Source organism: Antrostomus carolinensis, unplaced genomic scaffold (assembly GCF_000700745.2).
Source record: "Antrostomus carolinensis isolate BGI_N321 unplaced genomic scaffold, ASM70074v2 scaffold7426, whole genome shotgun sequence".
Classification (NCBI taxonomy): Eukaryota; Metazoa; Chordata; class Aves; order Caprimulgiformes; family Caprimulgidae; genus Antrostomus; species Antrostomus carolinensis.
Genome location: NW_010321156.1, coordinates 120,739 through 133,018, shown reverse-complemented (window position 1 = coordinate 133,018; position 12,280 = coordinate 120,739). Strand labels below are relative to the sequence as shown.

Genomic DNA, 12,280 nt, shown 5'->3' with positions numbered 1-12,280 from the left:
ATGTGCAAGCACTCAGGAAATTTTTTGCATGCACCTCAAGTGACGTTGGCAAGCTTTCAAACTGCACAATGCTTATTGTTGTTTCAGTTTTATCACAGTGTTACTAACTAGCTCAAGCTTTTTCCCTCTTTTGTCCTTGTGAAAATGGACTCCCCAGAAATACATCTGCACTCTCCTGCCCGCAGGCTCCTGAGGAGCTTGTGTCATCCTTGTATCATCCTAAGAATTCAGGTGGGTGATCTCATGGGTGACATCTGCATCCTACCGAGGAGGCGTGATGTATTTGTTATCAACAGAACACCTGCCTGCCATGAAAATCCCGCTAACGGCCTTTGAATAAATCATAATTTGGATGTAAATGGAGGATAACTCTTGCACTGCTCCCTCCAACACTGGGATTCAATAACTACCACAGCAGGGGCTAAAACCCTGCTTTGATTTACCTCCAGAGGAATGTTCTTTTGCTAAATGAAAGTGATGAAATTCAAAGAAAGATTTATCATACTAAGTTGTTCTCACAAATTACTGGTGCTATTTTGCTCTAATTCAAAGTTTGGCTCCAATAATCAATATTTTTTGCTATCTCTTCCAATGATTGCTTAAGACAGCTGTTACCTAATTTCAATTATTCCCCCATCTGATCAAAAACACTTAACATGCATTTTCTTCAGGAGGTCTGGACACTTATTTGTTGATTCACCTAAAAATATAGAATAAAAAGAGATTCCCCTACCCTAGGTAATTGGAACAATTTTCTTCTCTTTAATGCTGCCACCATTTTGACTAATGCTGCAACACCAAACAATAATTCAAACCCCAGAAACTCCATGGTTATTTCATTCCAGTGGGATTATATTTGATTTTGAAAGAAAAGGAAAATCAAATGTCTTGCATGAACTCTGTTTCACACTGGACTACAATTTCCTTTTTTTCTTTCCTACAAATTGCCAGTTTGACTTTCTCCCTGTATGTCTGCAACCCCATCAATTCAACGACTAACTACACCAGCGCTGTGCTGCCAGCTGAGGAATACCCAAGTTCTCAGGCCAATGTCCAGACCTGAGACTGGAAAGAGCAAGCAACCCTCCGTGCCTGCCTCCCAGCCTGCAGCAGACCTGGGAGAGGTATGTTCTCTGCTCTGGGCATAGGCTTCCACATAATCTTCCACCCATGAGGCTGTGGGATGCTCAAGAAATTCTCATAGTCATCCTTAAATCAAAACCTTTCTTTCTTAAATGCATAATGCTGGAACATCTCAACCATAACAGTACTCGCAAAAGTAATAGCAAATATTATACATTTTTATGAATTACAGGTTTTCCAGGAGTCAAAAACCTCCTTTCAGAGAAAGAAAAGCCACAGAGTGTCATTGCTGCCTTCCCAGCCTACTGAACACTCTGCCTATCAGATGGCTCAGCTCTAGAATGAACCACAGCACATCTGCATTGCCTCTCCCACACATGAATCAGCTGCTGCTTCTCCCTGGGGTATCTGCTGGTCAAGCTCATGGTGCCTTCTCCGGATCGCAGCCCCGGGCACAGCTGGGTTTGCTGGGCTCACACTAACTGGCACATCTGGCTGCACCTATGGAAATTCAGTGAGAGGGTGGACTCAAACCTGCAAACATCTTCATCAACAGCAAAGCCCTCGCCATCACCAGCACAGGATCACACCACACAGACCAAGCAGGATGTACCAGATAATTAATGAGACTTTGCAGAAGTACTTCATTAACACCTGGGACCAACTGCAAACCTTTTGCTGCATTATACTTAGAGCAAAATTTTCACAAGTGTCTAAGGTTCATTTTGAAAACTGACAGAATCTTCTAAGATCCCAAGTCCCAGTAAAAGCTGGTGGGACTCAGGTTGCCAAGTATCCAAACAAACAGCCACCCCACTCCTACTCAGCCCACAGCTCAGCAGCACGGGCATGGCATGGGGTGCAAACACGCCAGGACTGGGGCACAATCTGGATGGCAAGTATTCTTCACACTGCATTCTACTTTCTGGGACATTTCTGAAGGAAGAAAGAAAGATGGGGCCAGAATAACAAATAAATAAATAAAAATTGTATCTAAAAAGCAGACAGAAATTTAGGAGAACTTTTTAAAAAAAACCCAAATGAACTTGATGTCCAGCATGGAAAGCATAAAAATGGAGTTGGGTACAGAACTTGCTTAGATGCCAAGTAGTACTTTAGAAACATCTATCTGAACCTTTAAAGACTTAACTTCCTTCCAAATTCAAACCATCAGGATCTTAAGAACTTCTAACAGTAGTACACTAAGGGTAAAAGTCCCAAATGCATCCACTCAAAAGGTCCTGAGCAATCATAATCTTGGATTTTAACTTGATGATGATGCAGAGAGACGTTCACAGGTGATGGCAGGGTAATAACCGATGCACAACTATCCTTGCATTGTTAACAAATCCATCCTCAAATTACATCTTCCTTGAGAACTATTTGCTGCCAGCATGCGACTGTCATTTGCTATGAGAGCCAGCAGCCTGCAGAAGGTCACAGGGACAGCCATTGGTGACACACAGTCATTTCCCCAGCCTTCTGTAAAGGATTTCACTTACAGAAGAAGGGAGCTCAAAAATGCTGCCAAGAGCACAGTAGAATCCCCTTTTCCTAGCAGATTCTTGCAACTCACTTCTGACGCATGGCTTGCAACATCGCCTCAAACACCATCTTTCTACTGGAGGAGGCAAGATGATTTTCAGAGATGAGTTATCAACATGCTCTGTACATTAGCTCAAAACAAATCAAGAAACACCAGGTTCCCTCAAGAATCAGAGCATAAACAGTAAACCGTGGCAGTTTAAACATGGTGGGAATTATTACTTTTAGACACAGTCACAGACTGAAGTCTCAGACTCTTCCTATAAAAGAAAAGGTAATAAAAGAAACAGTTTGGGGCTTTCACACTCTCTACTTCCATGTGTTCCTTCTGCAACAGAAGCATAATGAGAGCAGTTATATGCCATGGTAAATAGCATGTGACTATCAAGCAAACTGGGAACATGGGAACAAAAGGATTTATACGTGATTGCTACGTGAAGGGCAGAGTGCTCTTCTGACTGCACTGGGAGCTGCAAGCACTGCAAAAAGCCCCCTATTTAAGGGAACAGCAAACTTCTAGACTAGAAGGGAATAGGATCAGTCACCAAGTGACACTACAGTGGAGAAAACAAAATATCCAATCAGAAAAAATAGTTCAGTCTTTCTCTTCCTGTTTTTAAAGATCTGGAAACTAAAATATATAATTTTTTTGTTACTGCAAAACACTGTTTAAATGGGGCTTGCTTTCTCTATCTAACAAACCTCTTTGCATATCGTATATACCAGAAACCCTTGTCAACACTGTAAACATCCCACCTGAGCACTTTGCTGATAGAATACAATTTCCCCCCCCCCCCAAAAAAAAAAAAATATTGCACAGGCTGTGGGGTTTTTTTTGGGTTTGCAGCACCAAAGGACTGCATAAAAGTGGAAAACCATGAAGGGCTAGCCTGCAAAAGGTTGCTGCGACTGCAGGTCCAAAGCTTTGCCTTCTTTGGACTAGAAACTGTTATAAAACCCCCTTTATCAGCTTCATTATCTACTAAAAAACTGCAAAGTAAAAAAAAATGGTATTTATATATTTGATGTAAAATGTCTCTGGTACTTTCTTTTGTGTTATATTTAAGCCAACTTGGGAAATTTCCTGATCATTGCCTGCCAGAAATACACTGCAAAGACTGAAAATCAGATTCACAAGGAGTGGACACTTACAGAAATTGGATTCTACCAGTAACTATTTGGAGTGTAAAAAAAAAAAAAGTCACCTCTAAGTTAACCACTCCCATCTACTTTAGCTTCTTCACTGGTATTCCTTTCCATTTGGATAAAATCAACGATCATTCTGATTTTAAGCCTGTCAGCAATTCCTTCACTGTAAAAGACCTGAGTGAAACTGTACCCACAAAAGGCAATGCAGTAACAGCTTGCGACAGCTGCATTGGCAATAGAGAAAGAAAGGTTAACAAATTAGAAGGTGACGCTGATTTTACTTAATGGCAACCAAAAATGATGACCAGGAAAAAGATAATATTTCAATTTCGGCAGATTTTTAGGATAATTTTCCTAGTACGCCTGCTTATAGGAGTATGTGGAACTCCACTTGCAGGATTTTGTCTCATTCTTGAATGCTTCTTCGTAATTTTACCAACTGGGTATCCACTAACATTTTTGGCAATAACTTTTTTTCCTTCTTCCGGCAAAGGCAATATAAAAATCAATATAAAAAAAATCCAGTCCCAGTGATCATGCACTGAAAATGGAGAAAAAAAATGCTTCGAGATGTGATGTTTTAAAGCATCTCTGTAAGTTTAATTTTTAAAGGACAGAATGAGGCATATTAAATTCTTCTCATACTATAAGGTATGCATATCACTTGTACAAGAAAATCTCAAATAAAATGATTAATCAAAGTGACCGAAGAGGTGTGAAAACAGTGCAAGCTGGAACTGGTGGAGACTTGCTGAGATCTTGGAGACATCTTTTCTTCTTTTGAATCAATTCTGTTAAATCCTTTCCCTTCAAAATAATAGTGCAATTTGTATCTTTGCTTTTCTGATTTCATTGAAAAACACTTCCTAAATTTTCCTGCTGGTAAATGTATTCAGAGCCACGCTCTAGAGTCACTCTGTCAAAAGGCAAATAGCTTTTCTACTGGTAAGAGTAGGATGGGAAGATATGAGACAAATGCAACCTGTAAGAAACCAAAATTCCAGCAAAAGCTCACTTTAACGGAAAGGCAAAGCAAAAAAGAAACTCTTGAAATGGTAACAACGCACGCTCAGTGGCTTTGATAGAGAATATTTTCCAACATTTCTGGGGAGGTATCAACAGGTTCATAAAACAGGGTGAATGCATAACAACAGTAAAAAGTGATGGATGCAATGTCAGAAATTTAATACAGAAAGGACTTCTCCTACAAACTCTTCCTTTCACAAGCATTCTTACTCGCACAAGCAATCCTCTTCTTGGCAAGGGGCTGCAGGATCAAAATATAAAAAGCATACGTAGTCAAATGATTTCTGAGAGATACTGAATTTTACATACATCATTCTTTGAGTGGGAACAAAAGTCTAAATTGTGTGGTACTGGTTGGCATTGCCAGTCCCAAAGAGTATTAACATTTTAAAGCCTTGATCCTGTAGACTGCTAGCTTCCCAGAAGGGACTATACAAATTACTCAAGACTTTATTGGTTGGGTTTGAAAATGGCTACACTGTATAAAAATGTTTTTGTATTTATTTTTTAAAAAATTAGCTTTACAAAAAAACTTTTCCCTTTTTTTCTTTTTCTTTTTTTCTTAAAGATCATTATCTACAGGAACCCATAAAAATTTTTCCATATTTACATCTAGATAGCTAATCATTGACAAATATAATATCGTGAAATAAAATATTGAAAGTGAATATCCAACCTTTTAAATAGACATTTGGCTCACAGCATAAACAACAGAGAAAACAAATAAACAGAACAACAACAACAAAAAAGATCTGCTCTTCATATGGGCCCGATCTTTTCCTTTCTTTTTTTAAAAAAAAAGAAAAAAGAAAAAAAGTATATTGGTGGGATCAAACATGCTGCTTCTAAGCAGAATGCCAGCAACAAACTGCTCCCATCCAGCACCTCACACTAAAAAAACAAGTTCTCTGAAGCTCATGTGAGTGGTTGCTGAGACATAGGAGTGTCCAGCCGAGGCAGGACTGGCACCTGTCCCCCACGCTGCTCCTAATGCACCATTTGCCTTTGATTGAGGAAGGGCACGGCCCCCACACTCCCCTTCTTTTGCTCTCAAGAGTCGGAGTTTAGCTTCGTTCTTAAATGATATATTTGGCCACTGATGCAGGGAGGCATAAGGCTAGGGGAGGAAGGTGACAGCGTGCCTCTGTTTCCCCAGTACATACACACATCTGCTCTCTGTTCTCTCCTGCCCAAGCACACACACACACACACACTGCCCCACGCAGCCGCTCACGCACTCAGAAGGATACAGAGGGCCGGGTCGTCTCAAGGGGAACAGACCAGCATGCCACACAGTCCCTCATAACCCCCTTTGGAAAATTAATTTCCTGGCACATCCCTTTCGCCAGCAGTCTGGGAAGTGCAGAGGAGGAGGAAGAGGCAGGGGAGCCCGCGCAGCCAGATGGGGCCAGGCCACCAGCCCTGGCCACCGTAGTCCCTGCTGAAAGGCTGCTGCCAGCAGCCAGAGCACAAACTGGGACTCGGAGGGCTATGGGGAACGCAAAGCTCCTCAAAATGGTCTCTAGTTCCCTGCAGGCACAAATTCTCTAAGATTCAGGCCTTCTTTTTGTTGGTGTGTATTGGGACACACGCTACAGCTAGTGTAGTAAGAACTCAAACTATGCTACATTACCCTACTCACTCACTCACTCACTCACACTCGCAAACACCCCCTCACGCACACATATATCTTGGCAGGATGTATCAGCATTCATATAAAGCTTTGGAACTTTTATCCTTCAGCATTCAGAGCAAAAGCTACTTAACTGGTACCTTACTGTTAACTGCAAATGTGCTTTAGAAGCAGCATTTCTTTAGATAACTTTCTTCTGTAAATATCACAGTGACCATAATATATCATTAAATGTATTTTGCTGAAGTGCGCAGCCAATAACCCTGGCTATATATATATATATATATATATATTTATATAATTCCACCCACCCCCAAATCTCTTTAAAGAAAGTCTGTAAAAGCCGGTGTCGCAGTGTGAAAGCTTCCTTGAGCATAGGAGTTTAAACAATGTACCTCACCATAAAAAGGAGAGAGAAACAAATGAAACAGCTGTAGGCGCATTATCCCATACTTCTACAGTGTTGTGTCTAAATGCTGTGCTGGCTTGAGAAAGAGTCTGTGCACGAGTCAATCTGTCTTAAAATACTGCTGTAAATATTGTCATTGGTTCTGTTCTACAGTTGTATTCTCCTCTTCATCCTCCTTGGGCTTCGCTTTCTCTTCCTCCTCTTCCCTGATGGCCTGGATTTGTTCTGAAGATGGGTGCAGCGTGGATTGCTCCGCACCTTGCTTCTCTGTCCCAGCTAACCTCTCCTCGTCCTCAATTACCTTCTTCCACATTTTATGGTTCTGAAGCAGGTGCTGAGTGATCTGACAGTAGATTTTCCTCTTGAACTTCTTCCCTGCAAAATACCATGTGACATTAATGTACTGTTTTCTGTGAGAGAAGAAGGAAAAGGGACTGAAGGTATAGGAAGCAGACAGGGTGCACTACGACATGTAAGAACTGCACCAACAGGTTTTTAAAACCACAAACTTAAACAGCCTTAAAACTCAGAAAGCTGTGCCTCCCCAGACCTCCAGGAAAGCAAATTGCTTCCCTGCACAGTTTGAGCCCCAGCTTCATCCTACTATAAGCTGCATGCTGTCCCTGACTATGCAGCTCACAGAGACTTGCATGATTATGCATAAAACATGTTGCTGACCTGTTTCTGCTCATTTTTTTTACATCGAGTACTTAAAGACTCTGACCAATCTACTCCATAACACACACTTTAAACACTGTGCCCACCCCCTGCCCCCAGTGGAACCCTGCTGATTGATAATGAATAAGCAACCATTAGTAATCAAAGGAGGGAAGCCATTCCTATATTCTCTTTTCAAAGTCAGAGATTTACCTCTCCACCATCACAGTGGAGATGAACTTGAAGCCTTTGCATGATATTGCTTTGGCAATGGAATCTGACCACTGAAAAAGCATTCATATAGCCAAATACTATCAGGGAGCTCGCTTGTCCTTGGTTTTGAAGCATTAGTCCCCTGTTTTTAACCTATAAAATATTTTTGCCACTGGTAGTTCTCATGGCTCCTGACACAGCTGCCCTACAAGTGTTTTGCTGCCTGAAGTGTGGTTTTTTTTTTTCCCTGTGTCAATATAGTCGGTCCAACACAGATTGTTAACTCCTTAATAGTACAAAGCTTGACAATTTTCCCTGGTCATTAACAGTGACAATGGCAGTCACAGAACTGAAATAATAACCCCTCCAAAGACAACTGCTGATTTATTTTTATTTTTTTTTTTTAAGAAGGTGACGTAGAGGAATGTTTTGTACCAAATAAATTTGCGTGGATTAGTATTTGCAGGTTGCCTAAAGTATGTCTGTGTCAGGACCCAAAACGTTTAGCCCTTCAAGCTTTTGAACTGGAAACAAAGAGCTTTTCACTGAGCACAGACCAAATCCAACTCAATCCTTCATTAGAAAGCCCTTGGTTCCCTGTAGGAAACCTTCAGGTTTAGCCCTAATAAGAAGCCCCTACCCTGCCAATGCTGCAGCAGGACATTCTCTCCTGGGTTTCCTGGGTGACCCCACATCTCGCTGTTCTCTGCAGACAACAGCAAGCACTTGCTGCAGTGTTAAAATTTGTCTGAATTACTGAAGACTGAGCTTGTTTAATTTGTGTATTTGCATCAGAACTCTGGGGGAATTACATGCTCCTGTTAAATAATAAAACCTATTTTAAGCTACCTTAAGGTTTTAGAACTCTTAAATTTATCTCAACTGCTTCACTGAACTATCAGGACCTAGGTGAAGTGTTTTCTGCCACAATTATATTTCCAATTTCCATTTCCAATTCCTAAAAGGCATTTCCATCAAGAAAAAGATCTTCACTAACATCTACACAACTCTTAGTATCTATGCATCTGACACCTCCACTTTTCATTTTATTTCACTGAAAAAGTTTAGAACATCCAAAATTGTGTTGATTATAGGTACACATTTCTAACAACCTGTAAGACCCCCATATTGACACCAAAGATGCTGTAAATGCCTGATTCAGATCCACACAGTCACATAGAACTTAGGGAACTGGAAAAAAACCAGTTTGTTAACACGTTAGCATGATAGAGGAGATAAGCACCTCATATTTGGTAAGAAAGGTAGGAAGAATTTGGCTCTTTCAAAACTTCTGATACATTCATTTTTAAGGTTTTGAAAAAAAATAAAGAGCCTAAAAGCACCAGGTCGAATAGTAAAGTACTGTTGTGGAGTAGAATGTGAAAAACTAAGCAGAAGAGAACGAAAAAATTGTCTGTTTTCAATGTGACAAGGGTTTAATAATGGTCTGTGCCTTTAACCTGAAAGCGGCACTGTTGGACTTGACTAGCAGTGACACAGAAGACAAGTGAATACAGGAATGAGGTGAAAGCACAGCAATGAGGTGAAAGGAAACTAAGGATTTCAAAGTAAGGCTAAACACTCCAATGGATAACAGAGCATCCTTCATCTTTCTTTTTAATACAGCAATATCAGTTTCAGGCTTTGGGGGTCTATGTTGGTTACCAATCACATACGCTTTCCCCCTGATAGGCAATTCCATAAATGCCAATCTGCCACAGAAATGTGGCTCTGCCTACTATTACAGAGCTGATAGATCACAAGGTGCTAAAATAAACCTGTCTGTGTGTGCTACATTAAGTAATGTTTGCTGTTCCCAACAACTTTGTGCATGTAAGCCTGCTAAACTCAAAACACGTACAAGAGTATGTGTGAGAGCAACAGCAATGATTTCTTAAATACCAACTGTATAACCCTGGAACTAACTAGAGATAAAAGGTCAATTCTGCACATCAGGAGACGTAGATTTTTGTTCCCCATCCTTATGTGACTTACTGCAATCATCAAATCTTTCTGCTTTTTAGCTTTCTCAACAGAAAATTAGGGATGATACTCAGCAGGGCATGAAAGTGTGTGGGAAAGAACAGAAAAAGTGAGACCGATAAGAGAAAAAGCTATGGATCAGTATTTCACTACACACTGAAGGCTGATGCTTTCTAGAAGAATTATATATAGGGAAAGGAGAGAAAGATGACCTGGAGGAAGGAAATAAAGAGATCAGTAATAGGGAATGCAGAGGGAGGAAGTACATGAAAGGGAGGAAAAGGTAACACATGCAGGATTAAAGTGGTAAAAGAAACAGATCTACAGTTGCAACCTTTCATCTTAAAAAACATTTCCAATCACTTCCAACTTGTTCCTGAGATCCCTTTCCAAGGTATAACATTTTCCTCTCAGTATGACAAATGTTGGCACTGTTGTCCTCCTGGAGGAGAGGCAGGAGATCATCAGCGTTAGTTACTGATCAGCCAGAAGGGCCAAGTGACGCAGCTCCCAGCAAACAACACAGCAATGCTCAGTGCCGATTCTCTTCCCATCCTCCTCCACACATCATCTTGAAGAGATGTGCACTAAAATAATTCCATTGCTAAAAACTCTTTTACCACATCAGCATCTCAGAGCCTCATTCAATAGAATGAACATTGTTAGCATTCAATGTACTCCTGTCCATCATGCTAACTCTTGGAAACAATGAGTGCTTTCCTTGAAAAATCTTCTCCCAACCATCCTCTCTTCAGCTGATATTGCTGCAGTCTACTAACACCAGTGCTGAAATAATCTAAAAAGCCCTCACGCACAGATGGGTGATCCACCACCAGAAACTTCTACTGAAGGCAGAAATGAGTATTAGATATGAAGAGCAATGCATATCAGTCATGAAAGCACAGAGCTTCTCCATTACCAACACAACTGGCTACATGCCAGTTTCACCAAGGACAGCACTGAATCACCCTAACTCTGGAGAGGCCCATGTTGAAACTGACCAGCTCAAGCTCTCTATGCTTTTACAATATGGTTGCTTCTTTTGGTCACAATATGGAACTTGCTCTGTTGAAAAATATCAGTGTGAACAACTTACTGGATTCAGCATTTTCACAAGTTTCCATTTCTGCTGTTTCTTCTTCTTCTTCGTGCTCATCAGTGTCTCCTGATTCATCACTATCTTCTATCCATTTTCCTGGCATCAGCCCCGCTGAGTCATAGGAGTTACATAGTGGTCCCACAATGTGAGTGATGAAAGACTCCTGGAGGTGTGCCAGCTGAGGAGCAGAGCGATCCATGAAAGGACTGATTGGCAAGCCCAGGCTAGCCTCTTCATCACCCTGGAGACAAAAAAGAGCAGTAATTTCTCTGAAGTAAATGAAACAAAACCATGTCACGAAAAGGAGTAATGCACATCAAACCAATTAAAAATGATGAAAGAAAAATAATTAAACTCCAGTGCCACTTCCATAGCACGCCAGCATGACATTACTACAGTGCCATCATGTACAATGGTTAATCAAAGTTAGAGCTCTTCCTTGTAAGAGGACCCAGTACTGATAGTGTGAATTTAACAAGGATGCCAGCTGATGACTGTGCAAAATTATGCCCACTGTCCTTGTCCTGTACTGTACATTGTGAGTGTGAAAATCTGAAAGTTGACTGAACTTCTACAAGCAAGGGCCATCTCATTGAACTAGTTTTCTTATTGATTTTGTCCTTACTATATATAATATGGAGAGGTCCTCTTGGCTTTGGGCCATAAGTATTTGTTTCCTGGGACAACTGGAATGACCCCTATGAAAGCAGGGGCTACTCAGAAGCAGTAAACTGCTCCCCCATAAAGCTTTTTGCTAGCTTTTCTTGGGGAGAAAAGGAAGTGGGGAGGTATAGCAAGACTTTTTTTCTCCCTCCTCTCATGTTGTAGAAGGTAAAACCTCCTTGCAGAACCAAGTCTGATATACTCACTCACCCCTATCACAGCAAAGCTTCTGGTGATATCAGTGAGTTTTCAGCTGAGTAGACATGTCAAGACTGGAGAAAAATCTAATCCCCCTAATGGAGTCTGATTTGCAAATAAATGTTTCAATACAATACGGAGATCTATATTTGATAATATACATGAGAATTCGGAGAGACATTTTCAGTTTCCATTACATCACAGATTGCTCAAATTTATCTCCTTGTAACTTAAATTTTCCAAAAGTCATGGACAATGTATCTGGGCAACAGATACAGGCCAAAACTGAGAGTTAAATTTTGAAGTATGTATGACAAATGTCTCATTTCCTTGTTTTTTGTTTTGTCACTTTTATAACAACCTACCCCAAAATGTTACCTTCGATCATTAAACACAAAATATTAGTGTAAACAAAACACTGAAACATGCCAGCCATTCTTGAAATAGGAAGCAAATTGCCAAGGAAGAGGTGGCAGCTCGCTCTTTCCAATAACACATCCGAGATTTCCTGGTTGTGAGCTGTCAGTAGTGCGAAGAAAGCTGACTACTGAAATGTTTACAAGTACTTCTTTCATGTTCCGTTAAACATGATCTATTATGTGAAACAGCCTGGAGTGTATTT

The 12,280-nt window shown here is 40.7% G+C and overlaps 1 protein-coding gene across 1 annotated transcript in view; it reads right to left on the bottom strand.

Annotated features, from left to right (window-relative positions):
- Positions 1–6,978: 6,978 nt before the first annotated feature.
- Positions 6,979–12,280, bottom strand: part of PDE3A (phosphodiesterase 3A) — a 90,460-nt gene continuing 85,158 nt past the window's right edge. Inside the window, exons 15-16 of the mRNA XM_029085404.1 lie at positions 10,763–11,038; positions 6,979–7,206 (exon numbers count right to left, since the gene is read on the bottom strand). Of these exons, the coding sequence (XP_028941237.1) occupies positions 6,979–7,206; positions 10,763–11,038 (504 nt within the window). The remainder of the gene's footprint in view (positions 7,207–10,762; positions 11,039–12,280) is intronic.